Source organism: Maylandia zebra, linkage group LG2 (genome assembly GCF_041146795.1).
Source record: "Maylandia zebra isolate NMK-2024a linkage group LG2, Mzebra_GT3a, whole genome shotgun sequence".
NCBI lineage: Eukaryota > Metazoa > Chordata > Actinopteri > Cichliformes > Cichlidae > Maylandia > Maylandia zebra.
The window spans coordinates 32,015,021-32,037,104 of record NC_135168.1 but is presented as its reverse complement, the minus strand read 5'-3'; the positions used below and the strand labels follow the sequence as shown (position 1 = coordinate 32,037,104).

Sequence of the window (22,084 nt, the reverse complement as noted above, 5' to 3'; positions counted from 1 at the left end):
GAGCTTATAAACAACCTCTGTAAATTCAGCCAATCCTCCTCCTTCCACACCCCCCCCAAAAATAATGAAGCTTGCCACCATCTGTGTAAACAGGCTTGGCTAGTAAGAGTCATAGTTTCCCAGTCTTGTTCTTCTTGGGGCTGATCACAAGGCCTTGTGTGTCCCCAGTTCCTGAGCTGAATGAGGTGGCAGTAAGAGGGGAAGATGGAAATGGAGCAGAAAAAGAGGGGGGAGAGGAACAGGGGGATGATGTTGTCTTCTTATTGTCGTTGGGCTTCTGTCATGGTGTTATCTCAGATCAGTTCAGGGATAAAACACTCCAAATTAGCCAGAAGGCAGGAAGAAGAGTCCTGGTTTTAATTTATGTGGATACAAGGGCTCAGAGCTGGGTTCTCATCATGTACTTGAAGGGGGCCCACCAGCATTTGATTCATTTTGTAGGCCTTTTGCATTTCTCCGTGTTTGTGTGTGCCTCTTGGAAAAGCGTTTGTTTGCTCAAGAGCTTTATTTACATTCACAGGCACTTTCTGGACGCACTAAATTGATTCCAGGCCTGTTCCTGGGTCGTGTCCATCAGCTCAGCCACAGTCCACAAACACTCTGCACACAGCGGGACCATTCTCGAGGTCCGCAGCTCTGCTGCTCGCCGCCACAGTGACACACAGAAGCCATTTTGTGGGGAATGTCTTAAAAGCTCGGCTGAGAGTTTGGGAGGTTTGCAATTCACACGTTAACCCTCTAATCTCACCTGCGTTTTTTAAATTTTCCCTCCATCCATTCCCCTCCCTCTGGCCTGCTCTCACTCTCTCCTTCCAGGCTGTTCGTGAAAGTAACTCGACGACACAGTGAACAGTCCTGCTGTCACTACACTCGGAGCTGCTGCAGGAAACCGCAGGCTAACCACTAAAAAGGGCTCAGACAGATAGTGAAACTGCGCTGCAGGAGCTCTCTGTGTGTGCAGTCAGACCAGCCAAGTTGTCACTCCTGGCTGTATTTGTAGTCTGGCTTTTTTCTATGACAGGAATGTGGGGACAATTCGGCTGGTTAGTCAGTGAGGACATCTAAACAACAAACATATCAGAATCTACCAGCACCATTTCCATTACTGATTGCCGGACCCAGGAAAAGAATGTAAACATTTTTTTGTCGGCTTATTATAAGAAGATAAAGACAGAATCCAAAAAATGTGCTTGTTGGAGGCAGCTTGACCAGGACGAGGCCCAGGATGCCCCTTGGGTCAAATGCTGACCCATCAGCTACCCACTAACTTGATTCTCTCTCTCGTGTCTCTGTCGTTCTATGCCAGTCTCTCGCTTGTTCCAATAAGAACTGCCATTGTCCAGTTTTTTCAGAAGCAGTCTCAAACGGTGCACCCTGCCAACCTCTGACCCCGCCTCAGGACTGACCTCTTAGAGGGTTCACAGCCCTTCTCTGTACACAGAAGCGCTCCCCCCCCCTGCCCTGAATGAGCTCTTCGCCCTGAGTACAGAATCAACTCTTTGTATTCAAAGGAGCTTGCAAAGAAAAGCGTCTGGACTTCTTTAAGTTGCTTGAAGACGTTTCACCTCTCATCCGAGAAGCTTCTTCAGTTCTAAGGTCAAATGGTGGAAAGTCTCGGATGAGAGGTGAAACGTCTTCAAGCAACTTAAAGAAGTCCAGACGCTTTTCTTTGCAAGCTCCTTTGACTACGATGACCTGGATGACTGAGAACCTTCACAGACAACTCTTTGTATGTTTGATTTGTTATGGTTTTTACCTCTCTCGCTAGTGCGCACACTTTCCGCCCTCGCAGCGTCAGCACTGCAAGGAATTCTCGGTTAAAATTTACGTCCCTGCTCAAAGCTTTTATTTCTATTCAAGCTAGGTCTTTTACTCCTTTCTGTGATCATATTAGCTGCTTCGGGAGGCGGAGACTATAAATACACTGGAGTAAATTTAATTTGGATGGTGCAGGGGAGAGGGTAATGGGTGCAGCATGCTGGTCATTCCCTCGGTGACAGCACCGCCCTTCGTTGACCATGTTAATTAATAACTGTTGACTTGCATTTGTTCCACAAGCCGCAGTTGAGAGAGTGCCTGTGATGGGTCGGTTTTCCCCGGTCAACAGGAGGGTGTATTCCTCTCCCATCGGAGCAACGGGGAACTTTTGCAGATTCACTCAAGCAACGTCTTCTCGCATTTTTTAATCAATTGTGCACCTTTGTTTTTCAAAAGCAATTAAAACGCCATCATCTGTGTTTTCATGTCCCCGGCCCTCTTTGGCATCGTGTCTCTCTGTCTTGCTCTCTTGCCCTTTGTGTGGGAGGGTCCCTCTGTCTAGAATAACAGAGTTGTGGAAGTTGGGAGGCCGGAGTAGCTCAGAGAGCAGCGCCGTTGCAAAGGCCAGCGCCAGGGCCGCCTCTGGGCGTCCCGTTTTTCTTGGCCCGACATTCCCAGCCTCTCCGAGCGCCCCTGTGGTCGGCCTGTGGGTGTGGAGGCAGACGGTCACATTCCCAGCCCATCGACAGAGGCATCCCGGACCGCTCCCTCATTTCACTCCCGGCTCTCAGTCAAGCAGTGTCCCAGGACTCAGCGCCCTGGCCAAGTGTCGGCGTTTGAGAATGTGACCAAGGAGCCGATAATCACAGTGCACAGTCTTATCAGTTAATCTCTTCCAGATAAGCCAAACGAATGAGCAGCTCCTATTATGTTTTTATAGAACCCATGTCTTTGCAGCTGTAAGGGCGGCTACTGAAAGAAGACTACACACACACACACACACACACACACACACACATACATATATACATGCTGGCCATTCAATTTCTAAATTTGCTGAGTTTAATATCCAAGCGAGTAGTTTGCTCTGCTGCAATGGGACAAGGGATAAAATATTTGCTTTATCTTGGAAACCAAAATATCACTTAATCTGTTGAATCTTCAAAACCCAGATCAAATTTGAGCAGCTTAGATGTGTTATGCGCACACATCGTCTGCCAATGTAGCAGCAATCTAAACCATCTCCTCCATTTCATAAGAAGCACCTGTGTTTGGAGACTTAACATTCCACATACTTATCTGACCAAAAAAGGCCTTTGTGCATAGCACACATGTACTGAATAAACTGTACTGCACCATGAAGGCACACACTCTCACCGGAGGGGTTACAGTAACGCTTCAGCCACTGATGTGCACCCACTCTGTTAAGATGAGTTAAATTAAGAAAACGTTTTTACTGACAGCATTTCGTGTGATTTATTTATTTTTTCTCCAACCTGTACTCTTCACCTGTGCTGGGAAATGCGTCTCTCTCTGCTCGCCGTTGCAATTTTTCTACATAGTTTGCTTGTTGTGACAACTGCAAAGCGTAAAGGACGAGCCTCGGGCACCGAGCGCTGCTGAAAACAACGCTCCAGACTCCCCTCCCTCTCTGTCTTCCCCCTGTCCTCCTTTTGCACAGACAGAGACAACAGACACACTTAATGCACATGCACGCACACACACACACTGCAGCCACCGTTTGACCTGTGAGGAGAATCCAAACAAACATCCGCTCCCACGCTAAAATACTGCAGCGCCTGGATATATTGGTCTGTCCTCCCAGGGACCGGTCACTAAAGAAAACATAAAGCTAAACCCTGAATGCGACCTCGTTTGTTAACTTGCATGTGACTACCGTGCTTGCTTCGCAGCCCAGAGCCTTTACCGTTACCAATCAATGGTTGGACTGTTGACCTCTCCCCTGGGTCGTAACTCAAGCTCATAAGGCCACGATAAAGGTAGCAGGGGTACGCTAGCAAGGTGGCGTCTTTTTGCAGAGGCTCTGAATGGATGAGCAGGAGGGGGGCTGTGTTCTGCCGAAAGCCACCAGGGCCCACATTGGTCACATTAATCACAGTCTGGACTGTGGCTCTATTTATATCCAGGAGTTATTCATCTATTTGCCTAATTGTCCCTGTCTGTCCGCTGTCCAGGTTCCTCCTCAAAAGGGGGAAAAGAATCTGGATTACTTGTGTCTGTGTTCTCCTCTCAGTCACTTTCACTTACTTGCTGCACACAGGCACAGGTGTTCATCACTAATTATACCAGGATATTATTAGTCCCAGCCCTGCGCAGGAGTGTAAGGGATCTAAGTTTGCATAGTGTTCAGTCCCCGTTGGGTTGTTTTTAAATCCTGCAGAACAAGGCCCCTCTGTGGTGCTGCTCATGTCAAAGTGTTTAAACTAGCAAGAAAAGGCCCTCTCTCTCCCCTCCCTCCCTGGCTTTAGGGATTTTTTTCAGAGCCTGAGATTTTTCCCTTTTTTTCACTCGCATTATTGCCGCTGTAAAGCAACACCAACACAATGCTCTCCCACTTTGTCTCCAGCTTTTTCACAACCACACATAGGGACGGGCGTGCGCACACACCCCACTCAATCATCCCCGCACAACTCCACAAATGCAAACGCGCATGCAAACGGCCCCCCCACCACCCCCGCCCGAGACCCTGCCCTCCCTCTTACCCACAGTGTATATAAAAGCTGTATCAAATTGCACCTTGAGCTTAATTGGCTCGGCAGTACAGTGCGCCGCTGTCGACAGTGACAAATCGTTCTTTCAGAGCCCCAGAGAATGCCTGCCCACTGCCATGTCAGAGGACACAGGAGGAGGAAAAAAAGTCAATTGTCCCCTGGCCGCCATTCAAATGATGTCATAACGGCAAAGAAATTTGTAGGAGATGCATTTCGAAGCTCTGGAGTGCATTTACAGTGCTGTGCAAAAATCTTGAGCCACTCATTTCTTTGCATTTTGCTAGAACAATAGGAAGTGTGCAAACATACATGGAAGTAGACTATATGTAAAGCGCCAACAGAGTTTATTCAATTCTAATGAGCTTGAAAGTTTATTCTTCAACACAGCCAGGACTCTCTTAGTCAGGGTTTCTTCTCATTTCCTTCAGGACACAAAGTGCGTAATGTCAAGATATGCCAAGGTGTCAGCTAATAGCTCTTTGGGAATCACCTTGTTGATGTAAAAAAAAAAAAAAGATTTTGCCACAGGCTGCTAATAACGAAGTGGCTAAAGGTGCAGTTTGAAACGGGTTATTTGTAAGTTGTCTGCTGAGTTAGGAGTCGTTTTTATGCTTGAACTGGAGTGTATTTCTCTGTTCAAGATGGTGCCTGAGTGTGTAGGAGCCTGAGGCGCTACACAGTTAGGCGGTTTGTTGTGTTTTTACTCAAGTAAAGCAGGGCGAAGCTTTCATCAGATTCCTGACTGCTCCCTGTGATCACACAGCGGCTCAGATCAGCCACTTCCTCCTTCTGGATCGCTGCCGTGAGGGGGAACAGTACACAGATCAGATGAGACAGCTAATTCAATTAGGAGCAATGTGTTATTTTTAGGAGCTCAGATGTGACCGTGCGGTATGAGTGTGTGTCAGGATGAGAATGTATGCACAACCATCAGGAGTGTGTGGGAGGAAGCTATGTCAGAAGTCCACCTGCGCACATGTGTGTGTGTTTGTGTCTGGTTTAACAGAGGGCGGCTCAACTCATAGCTCGCATTCCTAACTGTACTGCTGCTTTATTACTGATATCCTCCTGGCCTCCCTAATAGCTCACCCTTTATATTTCAGCCTTTCTCACAGCTTTTTGCCAGACAAAGTAGCACAGAATATTTCACACAAAGGGAGGGTGATCTGCTCGGTGTCAGGGGGGAAACAGATGTGGATGCAGTGCAGCAAGAGAGCAGTAAGCAACATCAGAGCAGCAGGTAGCCAAGGAGTCACTGCAGCACGCAAAACAGATGGAGAAAAATAGGAAAAGAGATTATCTTTCTCTGACTCACATCCACAAAATAGTGACACTAAGCCCCAAGCAGCCCCATTGGAGCAAATGAGTTACCTGCGTTGCCTCAGGGCATCATTACAGTATCTGCAGAGGGAGAGATGAAAGTGAAAAATAACAGTATGCCTTAAATGGAAGCTTTCACCAGAGGCAAACAATGCATAAACCTCGCACAACTCTAATTTTCTCCATATTATCCCTGGTGCGCTCGCAGCGCATGTGCGATACAATAAACCCTGAGCGTTAGCTGATTCTGATGGACTCCAAGGTCCAAGCCACATCAGATGTGTTTTAGAAGCCGGATCCATCAGTTAATGAACACTGATCCCCGCTGGCTCAGATGGCTTTTTCACTTGACTGCCCACTGGTGCGTTATCTGTTCTTTTTTTAACTTTTTTTTTTTCAAACATTTATGCTTGGTTGCAGACCTGTAAAAATTATGAAAATTAATAGCATACTTTCTATCACTTCCTCACCCTAATCACTTATTTAACAGCAATAACAGCACAGTAACTTATTGTTGCTCAAGTGTGTAAGCAGGTATTTCCTAGGCTAAACCGCTAACAGATGTGTTTCTGCCCCAGTAAACATGTAAATACAGGTTAGCTTAGCAATGACAAATACAGCGGCAACAATCCTGTGATGGCACCCTGGTACTGAGAAAACAGCAGGGACAAAAAGTCTTTTTTCAAGGTCAAAACGAACCTAGATATTCTTTTTTTATATTATTTTATTTTTAATCTCACATGAGAAATAATGAAATAAATAAAAAGATTCCAGTTTATCTCCACAAATGTTTTTCTCCTAAATATGCCAACTCTCTCCTTTATATATGTGTGTGTATATACGTATATATATATATAATATGTGTGTGTGTGTGTGTGTGTATGAATTCTCATAGCAACAACATAGCAACCATACTTCCTGTGCTCTCATCAGCACTACGTTCATATACAGTGCTGAGCACAAAACTGCTACTTGGCAATGACAGTGCATCTTCAAGGGAAAAAATGCACAGTCTGCATGAAAGAGTTAATGCAGAAATAAGAAAAGGTGACAACTTTCCACCTTTTTCTGTTTAATGGAAACAAAAGTTTGCATTTCCAGAACAAAAAGCTGAATGAAAAACAAAGCAGCACTCAATAACGGGAGAGATTACATTTCAATATACCTTTGTAAAAAAACAAAACAACCAAAAGGGCATATCAGATGGTTAAAATGGTAACTGATACACAATAATAACATTTCACAATCTGTAAAAAAAAAAAAAAAAAAAAAGGGGGGGGGGGGAGCAGACCATTTGACAGAAGATTAACATAATCATAGAAGAAGAATGATGAGAGGAAAACATTACAGCTCATTTGGTTGCCACATGATACTGATGAGACAATCTAATTACAGGTTGTATTCTGTGTCTTCATCTGTGTGATTTCTCTCTGACAGTACTGAATATTGACTGTCTGAATACAGCAATTGTTTGTTCTGTGTGGCAGAGAATTTTGGGATATATTAAATTTAGTAAACATGTAAAAGTTAAACCATTTTATGAGATTTTTGAGATGCATTTTATACTCACATGACTGTCATATGTGCTTCTGATGATGGCTCATTTTGCTTTTTTGGGTAGGAATATTTAAGCTATATATAACTTTTTTTCTCATGTAAAGCACTCAGTCATTTTTACATGTAGTAAGTAGAAATATGCAACTTCCTTGAAGATAATAAGTAATTACCTTTGGAAGAAAGGGGAGAAAAAAACATCACTGTAGATTTATTTGATGAAAAGTATGTTTTTATTCTTTTGGCTAGAATTAGTAACACTGGTGCTGACTTCAACTGGGGATAGTTGGTCAGCAGAAGGAACGATCTGAGGATTGTGTCCATCCCATTGGCACGCCTCCCATAGAGAAAGCACAGACGGATGACCAGCCCGTTTTCACTCCCGAGGCGTAATATACTGACGATTTCTCAAGTCCTGAGGCGGAAGGTCTCCACTTTGGTGGCTGCAGGATTTCGTCTCTGCATTTTGCAGATGTGGTTCTGTTGGCTTCATTAGTGGATAATCTCAACCTTGCACTTGTACAGTTTGCTGCCAAGTGTGAAGCAGCAGAAACAGCTGAATTAGCAACTCAAACTCTATGCCGCAGATATTTTGGTCCATCTTGACATGGTAGCCTCACACAATTGCTGCAGAATTTTTTAAGCTGCACATCCATGATGCAAATCTCCCATTCCACCACATCCAAAAGATGCTCTATTGGACTGAGATCTAGTGACTGTGAAGGCCATTTGGATACAGTGAGCTAACTGTCATGTTCAACAGACCGGTTTGAGATTACTTGATTTTTATGATGTGCATTATCCTGCTGGAAGAATCCAACAGAAAATACTGAACCTAACTGAGTACTGATACTGACATAAACAGTTGATACACGGCAGGATGGATCCATGTGTTCATGTCCTTTACACCAAATTCTGACCCTACCATCCAAATATCACAGCATTAATCGAGATTCATCAGACCGACAACATTTTTCCAACCTTTCATCGTTTGGTTTTTGTGAATCTGTGTAAATTGTAGCCTCGTTTTCCTGTCAGGAAATGACAGGAAAGTGAGACCAGTGTGGTCTTCTGCTTGAAGTGTTGTGATGTGTTCTGTGTTCAGAGATGCCCTTCTGCATACCTTGGTTGTAACAAGTGGATATTTGAGTTACTCTTGACTTCCTATCAGCCTGAAGCAGTCTGCTCATTCTCCTCTGACACCCAGAACACCCAGAGAGCTGCTGCTCACTGGGTGTTATCTCCTTTTTACTGTTTACAGTAAACCCTAGAGATGGTTGTGAGGGAAAATACCAGTATATATGAAGAACAACAATATGAAGGGTTGTTGCCGTAGTCTTGTTTTAACTAAAATGTCAGTTAAATTGTGACAGATGATTCACATTAAGTTTTCGACATGACCTTAGGCGGCTTTTGTGGTTTTTCACTTTAATTTTTTGTTTTTCAGCATCTCACCACATTTCAGCACTTGCTATCAGCAAAATTTATGTCTGTATGATTCAGCACGTGTTTACAACAATAACATGCAACATCTGGTTATATGAGCAGCTTGGGTTTCTCCCAATGTAACATTGTTTTTACAGCTGTGTCAGACATCATGCAGAAAGATGACAGACATGTGTTTTTCAGCTTTTGTGGCAGCCTTTATTTCTAATTGCCTCTTCTTTTTCCTGCTTCGCTCATATTTTTCATTCTTTCACCTTCCTTCATTATCTTCTGTCCATCTCCTCCGTCTCTGACTCCGTCTGTCTCCCTCCTTAGACCTTTCTGATAACCTGGCAATGGATGACTTCACCTTCCAGGAGCAGCTGTTAACCCCTCGTTTGGCTACAGCTGGGATGGGAGGCGTCTCCTCACTCGCGGCTCCACTGTGGAGGAGCTACCTAGTTCCAATCCTCTCCTTGATGCTCAGTCTGTTCCCGGTCTATCCCCACTGACCCATGCATTCCCATCACCTCTTCCCTCTAGGATTCAGTACAAAATGTGTGGAATGTGACAAACCTTTTTTTGGAATTCTTGTTCCTGATATAAAGTTTAGTGGCTCAGCAGAGGACGCATGAACAACAGAAAATGCTACATTTCTCTTTATCTGTCTGAACAAGAACCTGTTCAACCTGTGTTCTTAACAAACCTATTAAAGCACATTAGACGCCATTGTGTAAATAAGAAAGTTGCCCACTGGTCCGCTGCCACAATGGTTATTTCAACTTTTGCGTCCTGTTGCCTAACCTCTGTTCTCACACTCACTTCTTATGTAATGTAACAAAGTGATGGAGAGACTCATTTTTAGACATATAAAGGACCTAGCACACAACGGGCCTTTTAAAAAAATAAATAAATAAATGCTCCCGCTCAGTCTGTACTGAGTCACAGCCCAGCAGGTACAAACTGGAAGAAGACGAAATCAGCTGCTGTCATTTTCCTTCGTGGCAGAGCATGACCTCCTGCCAGGGCTGGACTTTATCTGGTCAGTTTTAGTGAGCTCCTTCCCCCTGAATGATGCAATGAATCACTTATTTAAACATGCACTGTTCCTTAAAATGCTCTGCTACTACTCACCCTTCTCTCTGATTGTTTATGTCGTAGTGATAGCTAAATTATTACCGACTGCTTCCTTCACACGCCCACCATCACTGTTTGCTCTGTTTTGTAAAGCTGGTGCACTTTTTTTTAGAAACAGTAACAGCCCTATAATTTAAAAAAAAGGATCCAAGGGCTATCATTCGAATATAAGTCTCCAAAGTCAGCCTGATAACTGTACAGGTGTATGTTTCTCTGTGTTGGTGACATGTTTACATTAACGTGTTTATTTACAATACTGGCATTTTGGTTTTTTCTGGACTAATTATTGGCCGGATTGTGAAGCCTTGCTGCAGTTTCTAGCTTACTCTTTAGCACTGTGCATAAAGCGATCATTAATGTGAAATATAAATATGTATAAAAACGTGTACATTAATTTTGTTATGTTGCACTGGTCTCATACATTTCCAAGGATGGCCTCTGTATTTAATCTTTTTTTCTGTGCTTTTTGGGTTAAAAGCAAAAGTGAGATTCTTATTGTTTCATTTGTTTGGTTTTTTAACATGGTGCTGCTGCTACCACACAGCTGACTCCACAGCTGCAAGTGCTGAGTCTGCCCATGGCCCACTGTTTGACTTGTCATGTCAGGAAAAGCACAGGTGTACAGCTAAGTCATATCAGCGATCGAGCATGCCGACTACCAGGGTCCTGGCAGTGGAATGCCTAAACAAAGTGCAGGCCTAAATTATTTGACTAGCGCCACCTGATTTTTGTCTCCTATGGCCAGTTACAAGACCCCTGGCCAGTGTCCCACCTAGGAGTCATAAGAAATAATGATGTGTTTGTTTTTCTCTCAATTGAATGTTGATGGGGAAAATACATTGTAAAATAAACTCAATCTGTTTTGATGTTTTGTGCCTGTGGCAATGTGTTTTTAAGCTAAGATATTAGCATCACAATTAGCATTAGCGTATTCAGCTAAGCATTTAGCAATGAAGCAAGAAATGAAGTTTAAGACACGAAGGGGGTGGAAATATGCTTAGCTGCTAACACTAAGCATATTTCAGTGGTATGAGTGTAACAGGAAAAGTACTACACACTAGTTTAGTATAAAAAGTGCTGAATGAATGTGTGGGCACTTTAAGTGCTTTGAACAATGGATAGAGCTACTACAAGGATAAGAAGTAGAGCTAGCAAAAATGCTGACTGTGTAAGCTAGCAGACTTTTTAGTGTCACAGCTCTATCATTAAGACCCAAGAATCTGATGGATTTGCTATTCCATCCGTCTGCACAGTCACAATATGCTAACCTCCAGTTCTACTCTAGCTTCTATGAATGTGTGTGAATGTTAGATAGGTAAAGAATGCAGCAAGATGTAAAAAGTGCTTGGTGTGGTCAGGTAGAGTAGAAAAGCACTATATAAGAACCACTTGCTGTGTGGACAAGCATGGATGAACTTGATGGATGTTAGTTTGCTACTGTTAATAAACTCAAATAACATTAAAAAGTGTCTTTCTGCTCCAGGCGAGCACTCCCATGACTTCTTTGTTGACTGAACATTATGTTGGCAGGTCAAAAGTCATTCACTTGTGATTAGTTGAGGCAAAAGAAAACACCCCCTTCCAGGAATAAACTGATTGACATGGATGTAGTGTCAGGCTGAATGAATTAAGTAAAATTAAGTTGCAGATTAACTTGGTTGTCAGGCTTGTTTTACGTGAGAGTAATGGCAGAATGAGCAAATGTTTGGACTAAAAGCTACCAACAGCTCAATGCTAAGTTGTTGGAGGAAAGTGGAAAAACAACCCCAAAAACATGAAGTGAAAGATTCCAACTCACAGATTTGGCTTTTTGGGTATGGAATAATCCTTAAAATGCCATGAAAAACAAGGATTAAATGGATGGCACGCTGCTGCGATTACAAATTGCACACACAATGTTCCAGGCATATATATTACTTTCTGTGCTTTTCGCTACTGATCCACTTCAAAGCGAGTCATGAATCATGAAATTTATGTGTTTCTGGACTGCACTCGTTGCTCTGAGTCCTAAAGCAGCACGTGGATTATGTGTTTTTTCTTTGGATCTGTATTTTTTCACTCCCAGCAGATTATGAACTACTGTCCTCGCTGTCCCTCTCTGTGGGGCTTCTCTCTATTGACCCAGTCTGTTAACCTCCTGAGCTTAACTTAACCAGGTAGCTATACTCATCCACAACCCAGCAGTGAACCAGGGTTCATTAGTCCCAAGTGTTTGTGTTTCGTCTCCATTATTAAAGCCTGTCTTCTTCCCTAACAAGGCCAATCACTCACAGCTCCGCAGATAACACGCCTGTCACAGCAAACGCACTTCAAAATCCCATTTCTGTGTCCCCGATTCTCTGCTGTAACTTTTCACACCCACACACCCTCTGCTCGGCAGTGCTAGATAAAAACGCCATTATTATCCAGCTGTGCCTTTCTCTCCTGAGCTGCAGCTTTTAAGATGTAAACGGGAGGCTGATTATAAGGAGATGAGCAAACGCCGGCTGCAGAGAGAGCAGCAGCTAGCCCGGGATGGAGGGGGAGGGGGGGGGGGGGGGGGGGGGGGGGGGAGTATACTCTGAATGCTAATGTGAGGCTGGAGAATGGGCATACAGGCCCATTGAGATGCAGAGTCCATGTGTTTTCTTAGGGTAATATTGGGGCAATGTTGGAACAGCCTGCATTATGAGAGTGAAAGGTCAATGTGATGTTAGTCAGCAGGAACAGTGAGAATTGCTGACTATTAGGAATTGTTGCATTTTCTGCCCGAGTGATTGACTCCCCTATGAATATGTATTTCAGCCCTTTTTTCATGGCCACACAAAGATGTTCGGGCTTGTGTACCTTCACGAGCCGGAGGGGTCATTAAACACTGCATATAAATTAAAATAACAATGTAATTCAGGTGCTCAAAAGTGCACGGCCACATCCCCGCCCACCCCCCAAAGTCCAGTCCAATTTTTACCAAGCTGGATGTTGAAATTCCTTCGCTGCAGAGAAAGGCCCGAGACATGTCATGTTGCTCAAAGCTCATTCACGTCTAATTACCATGGCACTGGACCATTTTCTTACCTTTTGTTGGCCCGCTGAGAGGAGCGCTGGGCCCACGCTCTCCCATGCACACACAGCTCCAGCATCCTCCTCCTTCTCCTGCTCCTCAGCAGCCCCTGGCTTCCCCTGCAGCAGCCGCAGTCACACAGAATGAGTGGAGCCGCCTGAGGAATGTGGACACAAAAGGAGGAATGTCATTTTGCTGATCGCTAACCCCCCCGCACCCTCCCCAAACCAACGGACATGTGCACAAGTCCGGGCATTTTTAAATGCAGGGGGTACAAAAATCTTGTCAATGCTACTTTTGGCATAAAAAAGACTGTAGTGCACCTCATCCTTGCTGAAAATGAGCAAATAGTGCAGCTTCTGATTGTGAATTGAATTATTTTTCTCCTTTTTTGACGGTTCTGGTGTTTTAAGAGGTTGACACTTTGAATTTTTCACATGCTTAATCTTTTCAGTGCTAAATGGCCTATAAAGCTCTGAATGGTTTAGGACCAAAATACATCAATGACCTCCTGACCCAGTATGAACCATCCAGATCCCTCAGGTCATCTGGATCCGGTCTTTTATCAGTTCCCAGAGTCAGAACCAGACACGGAGAAGCTGCATTCAGCTTTTATGCTCCTTATATCTGGAACAAACTCCCAGAAAGCCTCAGATCAGCTGAAACACTCAGTTTATTTAAATCCAGGTTGAAGACTCACCTGTTCTCAGCTGCATTTGAATAAAGCACCAAATCCACACTTTAAGCTTAAATTTCAAAACTTACATTTAACTACTGATTTTATCTACTGTTCTGATTTTATCTGTTTTGATTTTATATACTGTTTTGTTTGTTTGTTTGTTTGTTTGTTAATTAGTTAGTTTATTTGCTTGTTTTAATCAATTTTAAATCATGCTTTTTATTTGTTCTTGTTTCTAATGTCTCTGTAAAGCACTTTGAATCACCTTGTTGTTGAATTGTGCTATACAAATAAACTTGCCTTGCCTTGCCTAAATAAACTCAGATTGTTTTTTTCTTTCCTCTTTTCTTGCCGGCGTTGCGAGATGGACAAAGGTCAGAGGCAAAGAACAGCATGACAACACCAGCAGACAGACGCCAACAAAGTGCAGCTTAAAAAACTAAAACATGACAGGAGGACGCATCATTTCAAGCATGTCCAGCAGCTTTTTGTCTAAACAAAAAAAGCATTCTTCCTCATTTCATCTCAGTGAGCATCTGCTTTTCACTGATTTATACATCTCCCATTAGATGCGAGTGCAATCTCAGTCCACCTCTACAGCCTGCTACCATGCTTCCAGCAAGCTGCTTACTGTTGTTTACAGCACTATATGACAGGCAGCTGGATGTGCGAAGCACAGCTGCCCCATTGCTAACACAGGACAGCCTGATCGTGTTTGTGTAAGGAGCGGGCCCTGTCATTTTTTTTGACTCCTTGTTACAGAAACACTGGCCACGGTTTCACCCACCCATTTTAAACAAACTCTAATGTACTGGACTCAAATAAAAGCATCTGGGTGAAGACTTAAAAGACTTCACACTGGTCTCTGTTTCCCCACCTTGGATAAGATGTGGTTACAAAATGTCCTGGTTATCATTCAAGTCCTTGGGGTGGCCTAGAAACAGAGATAAAAATGGTTTATTGTCACTAATATCTGTTAAGACTGTGTGTGTAAGCCTGTTTGACTCCAAGGACTTTTATCTACTCTTATCTCAACACTAACAGCAAAAAAGAAAAAAAACTGATAAGAAATCCCTGCTCAAAGCAGAGGTCAGACTTGGATCTTCTGTGAAAGAGATCTGTGATTTTGAGCACTTTTGCATATCTAAATGAGTCTTTTCTTTATGTCATGTGGGCCAGTAATAGGTCATACCCACATGTTATGCCACCGTGGAGCTCCACCCTCAGCTCCAGTCCTGATTTTCAAGCGCGGCTTCCTCCAGTCTAAACATTAAAGTGGGAGAGAGCTCCTGGGTTGGTTGGAAGCCCCTGCTCCACGCTCCACCCCTGGTGTTCCTGATCTCCAGGTCTTTGTCCCCCGGAACTTGCTCTCACTCCTGGGTGTCCACCAGGGCTTTTTCTGCTCGCATCTGGATCCCAGTACAACCTGCAAGCGGTCCAGCGTCCTCTCCCACTGAAACCCTCGGCCTCCTCCGATTCGGAAAAGAAAAGAAAAGAGAAGAAGACTGAAGAAACCCATATTTTTCCCGATAACTTTCCACAGCCTGCTCTCCTCCCGTGGTTTTTACTTTTCGTCGAAACTCTGAAGCAGTAGTGAGACTGTGATTGTTGCTTTCAGTCTCAAAGAAAAAAAAAGAAGTTTTTTCATGTTTTAACCCCGTTGTTTTGTCGCGTCTTTGTGTGTTTTTCATTTGAGTCTGGAACTCGACACTTAACACACGTACCTGTAGTTGTGAAACGTCCGACGTGAATGGTGTTTTTTCGGTGTCTTTTCTGCTCTCCCGGCCTCTGCTGCTGTGAATGAAGTATCTGTTGAGCCGAAGAAATCAGCGCGTCTCCATGAGGAAACTCGACCGTGGACTCGCTGAAACTTTGTCCTAGCCGTGCACACACTCACACCTGAGCGACTTTAACATTTTTGCGGTTTTCGCTGTTAGGCTTCTTATTTTTCTGTCTTCGCCTGGCCCAAAATGAAGAGTTTGTTGGCGCTGTGTGTCGTGTGGACGGTGGCTGTGGTGTCGGGGACTGAGGAGCAAAAGTTGAACAACTGTAATGAAGTTCGTGCTGCCTACAGCTCCAAAGGCTTCAACGTTAACGACGTCCCCAGCAAAGGAGTCAACGGTGAGACCCATTTTTATTTATATGTGTATATACAAATATATCTCAAGTTTAACCTTAAAACCCAATGGGTTCTAAAGTAGGGAGCGGGGACCCCCGGTGGGTCTTGCAGAGGTTTCCGGGTGGTCCTAGCTAAGAGAACTTTTTAAGCTAGCAAAGTTAGCTTGAAGAGAGTTTAGCTTCAAATCTGTGAAATTAACTCCAATATTTCAATCCAAACCTGACATTTAGACATCTTTTAATCACACCCATGTTTTCCATTTTAGCCAAAAACTACCTAACTGCTTTTTGACACTGCCACAAATAACAACCTCTACAGCAAATGATTAAACGGTCACTTTTGTAAATGGACATTTAGTGCTTATTCCAGATTTGATATAGAGGCGTTGTTAATCATACTGACATGCTGCTTTTTTCATTTTCTTTTGGTCTGTGTTTTTCCTCCATTATTAAGTAGCAATGAAACATTTGGGAATTGGCATTCTTCTGGCTTAGTGCTGCTGGCAACACTTCACTACTCCAGTGTGTAAACAGAGTCATCATTTAGGAAATACTTGTAGGTAATTCATAACAATAAAGAGCTATAATCAACACACAGGCTCTGTTCCACACAGAAAGAACCCAGGCCCATGTTTATTTCCAAGCTTCCTCAGTAGAGACCCCCATGGCTGTGAAGCACAGGCCGCCGGCAGCGATTTAGTAAGCATTCCTCTGCATTATGGAAAAAAGAGCTTATGGATTTTTCTTTCTCTCCAGGCTTGGCTGAATTATTATTTTTTTATTTGTTTATCTCCCAAATCCACCTCCAGACCAGTCACAGGATGCAGAGTGCTAAGTAATAATGGAAGCAGACATGTTAATAATCAGAGAGGCAAAAAGGCAAATCAATGATGCTAATCATGAGATAAGCCCAAGCAATGGAAACTTTCCTTGAAGGAGGGGGGTGGGGGCGTTTACAGTAAATCCTTGAGGGCAACAAGGGGAGGGGTTGGGGGGTTGAAATTCCTATGTGCCCTGCATACTTTCACCCACCCCTCACTGCCACTCATTTCCTTTTAATTTTAATGGCACTTAAAATAAATACGCAACATTTGGTGAAGTTAGGTTTGCCAGTTTTGGAGTGGCTTCAGCATGGTGTATGACAGTATAGAAGTAAGTCATCTGGGGGGAAGCTTAGGTCTTGTTTCCCACTTGGGAAAAAAATACATATGTAGGTTTTGGCCCTCATAAAGAGCTTAATTAGCAGAAAAGCTATTTTTACAACTTGGATAACTGTTTTTGGCGAAGTGCTCACAGCATTATTCCATCTGACTACGTGAGCCAATGTGCATATGTTCTCTTTATTATCATAAAGCCCTTTATGAGTTCTCGTTTGCATACTAAGAGGATGTTCAGATCAGCTTTTTTATTTTGGGGCCACAATGGCTCATTAGAATTTGAGTTGGGTGTAGCTGTCAAAGAGACAGAAATTTGATCCCAAGTTTCACACAAGTCTCAGTCTTTTTTAAATAAGGTTTGTGTGGGGTTTTTGCTTCTGTCTTTGTGATAGTAAATGTCATTAGGAGTACCGCAACACGTCTGTCTCGGTCAGATTTTATTGTCTTGCATCCCTGGGTTTGAAAGGATGTGAATGAAAGCTTGTCCAGGTTTGTGTGCTACATACACACATGTGGCTTTTCCTTACAATAGTTTGCTGGTGTATGTCTGGGTTTTTAGGCAGGGCTGACCTCAATGAGCGGCTTTTTGTCGCTGATAGAGACTGAGATGATAGAGACCCCCCCCCACACACACACACCACACTGAATCTGAATAAAGCAACTGTTTTACTATTACTGTGTGGCAAAGTTGACATGCTTTAAAAATGATGCACAATCTCAGCCAGTTGTCACAGGACAAGTTCTTGAAATGTTTACGTCCTCCGATATGTGCATCACAAATCAGTTTCGTGGAATATGAGTCTTATAGAGATTGACAGACCACGTGACTTTCGCGCATTGCATGCCGGTAACTCGTGGCAAAACAATCCATGTACCTACATCAAATGCAAGCATTTGCAGCACCGCAAACGTCCATTCTTCGGTTCCAATAAATTCTTGCTTTTTCTTTGTCCCCCAAAAAGGTATGTACAAAACGAAGGAGAACAATGCTGGTCCGTACAAAGACAGACTTAATGAAAAGTCAAAGAAAAGATACGAGGAAAAAAATCAAACCAGTGAAAGTGTTAGATCCTTACGAGCACACAGAGGGACAAAATACGTTAGCGTGCTGCCCAACTTCACCACGCTCATATTTATAATCATACGGTTCTTGGAGTGAGTGCATACACTCGTGAAGTTTAGTAACTTCAGGTCACTGCAACAAGCCCAGGTACAGTTTACCGACGGATGGGTGCAGGACCTTGAAATGCACCGTGTAGAAAGTAAAGACCATCGTACATATCATAAGTTTACCAGTCTCACAAATCGTCTTCATAAATACACATTTGTTAACCGTTTATTAATAGGACCTTTGAGCTCAATGGTAATTAATTAGTAGTAGAAATAATTTCTGGTACCCATCACAGAAATGTAGCAGTGACAATAATATTGTATGCTGTAATCGCACTGGACAATTAGTGATACAAAACAACTATTTTATCCTGTGAATAAAAGTATATGTTTTTGTCAGTGTACCATGGCAATAACAGAAGCGAAACGCAATATTGTGTCAGGACAATTTACTATTTTGTCTTTGAATGGCTGCAATCCAGGCCACCCGTCGCCTCTTTGTTACTTCGGAAACATGGCTCGAACAATTTCTCTTCAACGACGTAATCCGATAACAACCGATCTCTTTACCCGTCGGCTTTCCGTGGCTGTCATGCGACCGGCTATTGCAGTTAATAATACAACAGCTTCTTGCCATTTTTTTGTTTCTTTTTATCGCTGTGTAACTGATTTCAATTGAAAGCCTGCGTGCGCTAGTACCTCTTGCCACGAGTTCCCAGAATTCTTTGCGGGTTTACCCCTGAGTGACGTCACATTTTCAATCTCTATTGGTGGGATTCAAACCTTGCCTTTTGTAACCGCAAGTATCTTGTGTTATTGTTGGCAGCACGGAGATATGAATGTTTGTTGCCATTAAAATTACTGTCAGCCTGAGCTGAAGCCAGACTTGAGATTCAGTAAAGATGTTTTAATGCCGTAAAACTGAAATGGAAACCCTGCTTTGCTGTAGACAGAATTAAGTGGTGCAGAGGAAGAGCAGGCTCACTCGGTAAATTCCTTTCTGATCCCATAGTATCAGTCGTTTACCACTCACGTGAAAACGGTTCAAGCCCCATTTCCAAGGTTCCTGTCTTATGGATGATGATTTGTTTATGTCCCGTGGTTGGATACTTCACTGAAATGGGAAATAAATTCGATTTACTCCCTTAATGATGACAGATAAATAATGCTGGTAATCGCACAGGATGTAAATGGTGGTTTTGCTGTCTGACTATATCTGCTAATAATAGTTTAGTTCCCTTTACAGTTGTATTTGATACTGTGATAAATTGTTAACAGCATTTCCTGCAAAGCTGTAACAGGACCATCTCTTTAGTGGTTTGGGCCATGTCAAAGGCTACCCAAAGCAGGGTCAGACTTCACGCTTCATTTAAAAGAGTGGGGGGGTTAAATCTGTTTTGATTTACTCTGGCTGTCAGGCTTCATATCATGCTTCAGGTATGAGACAATAGCAGAGTTCAAAGAAAGGAGGGTCGTTTTCCCTCCTTTCAGTGCGCGGAACATCCTCTGCTCATAATCAGCTCAGTGCATTATGGCTGAAACTTAAGGCGTGCATGACCTCAGTGCGTTGGCCTCTCAGTAAGCTCGAGACATTCTGCAGTCTCACATTGTAAGGGCTACCCCCCTCCCTTAGCTGGTGGCAGCACGCCCCACATCATTACAGTTTGGGGAAATGGCAGGTTGTGCTGCTGCAGCGACATTCTGCAGATAAGATAAGAGCAGGAAACTGTGGCGCACACACACGGTCTGCAAGTTTTTATGGTGCAACAACCAATATTGGAGTGGCTCTGCTCACTAGAGTAGTGCCCCAGCATTTTGCGCTTGTAATAATTAACCAATAACGAACCCATCAAGTGTCTCAAGGTCAGACTCGTAAAACCAACTGGCAAGTGTTGTCATTAAGAATCACTTCCACAGTTTTATAAAGTGTTATTGCTTCCAAGAAAAAGAAACTGTGGGAAACGTCAGTGCAAAAGTTTTGTTGGCACTGTCAAATATAACACCCACCCACCCCCTAAAAAATAAAGGTTCCTGCTTATACTTTTGTCTTCTATGGTTAAAATCACATGCCACAGTGTGCATTGCCAAAAGTCAACAAACCTGACTTCTCATAGCAAAGTGTTACCAGTCCAAACATCAAAAATGCTTGTAGAAACCAACCTTGCATCTCTTGCATGGCAAAGAGTTGGAGGAATGCAACATCAAGGGTCCCACAGGGACACAAGACATTGAGTTAATGAATTAATTGGTTTTAAAATGTAAGACATAGGAAGTTGGATTTTTCTAAACATTGTTAGAAAACATTGTTAAAAAATCAGAACACATATTTTATATTGTGGTCTGGATGCTAGTTGGCAATGACGCAGGGAAGGGCGAATTCAAAGAAAATTGGCTATGCAACAAATATTCTGTGGCATGGCTGCAAAATGTGAAACATTAAAACAAATGTGAAACACGAAGTTTTGTTTGAGGCTCTGCAGGCTGGGAGTGAAGACAAGGCGGCTCACAGCAAGTTTACATTAGCATCATTAGCTAAGAAGGAGGTGTTTGTCTTAATGTTCTTTTTTTAATCCTTAATCTTTGCTTTGTTAGATTTTCAGACCCTTCCCCCCCCAGAGGCAACATGTTTTTTTGTTTACTTTGAGAATATTGTAGGTCCCCAACTGATTGAAATGTAGTCTACTTAATTAAAGGTTTTTCCTCCCATGGCAGAAGAAGCTCAGGCAGGCCGTATAAATACATAGCTATTTGGCTTTCAGGTCTCACATATGGAACTGCAGGCTGCATCCTTTGAAAGATGCATTTGCTGTGAAATGCTTCATTTGTTCTTTTCTGAATGGTACATTAGAGAAGTACATGTTTTTAAGTCTCAGTTATTTATTTATATATATTTTTAAATCGGGTATGGAGGGATCAGATGGATTCAGGTGGTGTGCCAATCAAGTAACTGTCTGTAGGCCCACCCATAGGTGTGGTTACAGCCAACAGAAAATTCACACATCTAAGTCTGACTCATAGCATTTACGAAGAACCACTTATAGCTCTTTAAAGCCACATTCTTGCTTGGATCTAGACTTGGTGAGCCTAAAAAGTAATTTAAATGCATTATACACCTATCTAGGTGTGAGTCTAATAAAAACCTTATGTTAAGTGTGCTGTTTTGCCCCAGGAGGAATAAGCTGCGTAAACATTAATATGTGAATGATTAGTTTGAAAATGTGTGCAGGTTGGGATTACATAAACAGTCCTGCATTGAAGTCCCCCCCCCCGAATATTAACCCTGCTTAGTTAAGGGCTAATATTTGTAAAATGAATTGCATTCATCCGGCTTCATTACTGACGTGTGTTGCCTTCATTTGGTTGCATGAGGATGTAAAGATCTTCTGTATTTGTGACTAATCGTTGATGCTGAACACAAGAGTTCCAAATCATGTGGGCTCAAGTTCATGACAGCAGCTTTTGGTTGCTGCTGATCAAATGCAGTCATAATATTGCTGTCTGCAGTGAATTTGTAACATCTTTTGCCTTACTGTTTGACTCGCCTTGGGGATAATTGAGTTTATATATCATGAGGATGAGGTCTTGTGAATCGGTGAGGGGTTTGGGGGGGAAGTGTTATCCCGGCTGTGAGTTTGAGCACCCAGATGGGGCCAAAGGAGGAAGGGAGGGTGGCTACAGGTGCCTGCCAGCTCTTATCAGTTTCCTGCTATCGTGGTGTGGCAGCTCTGAGATCAGGGGTTCTCATGGTATCCCGTTCCTAAGCACATCAGCATATCACAGTGTATAAAAATATTCAGGCTGAGCACAGAAGCGGCTTGGGAGTGCTGACGAAAGTACCTGGTTTTGTTGTTGCGTGGATCTTGGGAATTCAGGCCTGTTTTAGTCTTTGGGTAAGAACCACCTTCAACAACTCTGGAATGTTAAGTTTGTCTCTTATGCTCATTTAGTATGCTGCAAGTGTAGCATCAGTTCAATAGCTGTGTGTGTGCGCGTCGACTCGACGTCCTTAATTCCAACGCTTTGCATCCTTTGCTTTGGTCCCCACAACCCCCAA

The 22,084-nt window shown here is 43.2% G+C and overlaps 2 protein-coding genes and 1 long non-coding RNA gene across 5 annotated transcripts in view; 2 read left to right on the top strand and 1 right to left on the bottom strand.

Annotated features, from left to right (window-relative positions):
* Positions 1 to 10,792, top strand: part of gpc3 (glypican 3) — a 140,106-nt gene extending 129,314 nt beyond the window's left edge. Inside the window, exon 8 of the mRNA XM_004563205.5 lies at positions 9,126 to 10,792. Coding sequence (XP_004563262.3) covers positions 9,126 to 9,301 — 176 coding nt within the window. The 3' untranslated portion in view covers positions 9,302 to 10,792. The remainder of the gene's footprint in view (positions 1 to 9,125) is intronic.
* LOC143421505 (uncharacterized) overlaps positions 1 to 14,966 on the bottom strand; it is a 36,698-nt gene extending 21,732 nt beyond the window's left edge. The window contains exons 1-5 of one of the 3 annotated variants that reach the window (XR_013101172.1): positions 14,842 to 14,946; positions 14,523 to 14,579; positions 12,981 to 13,123; positions 5,862 to 5,891; positions 5,541 to 5,745 (exon numbers count right to left, since the gene is read on the bottom strand). This is a non-coding gene — a long non-coding RNA (uncharacterized LOC143421505). Of the gene's footprint in view, positions 1 to 5,540; positions 5,746 to 5,861; positions 5,892 to 9,197; positions 9,329 to 12,980; positions 13,124 to 14,522; positions 14,580 to 14,841 lie in introns of those variants that run through there. The other 2 variants (XR_013101173.1, XR_013101174.1) reach the window with 2 other exon arrangements.
* Positions 14,967 to 14,975: 9 nt separating this feature from the next.
* gpc4 (glypican 4) overlaps positions 14,976 to 22,084 on the top strand; it is a 32,754-nt gene continuing 25,645 nt past the window's right edge. Inside the window, exon 1 of the mRNA XM_004563204.6 lies at positions 14,976 to 15,766. Within this exon, the coding sequence (XP_004563261.1) occupies positions 15,616 to 15,766 (151 nt within the window). The 5' untranslated portion in view covers positions 14,976 to 15,615. The remainder of the gene's footprint in view (positions 15,767 to 22,084) is intronic.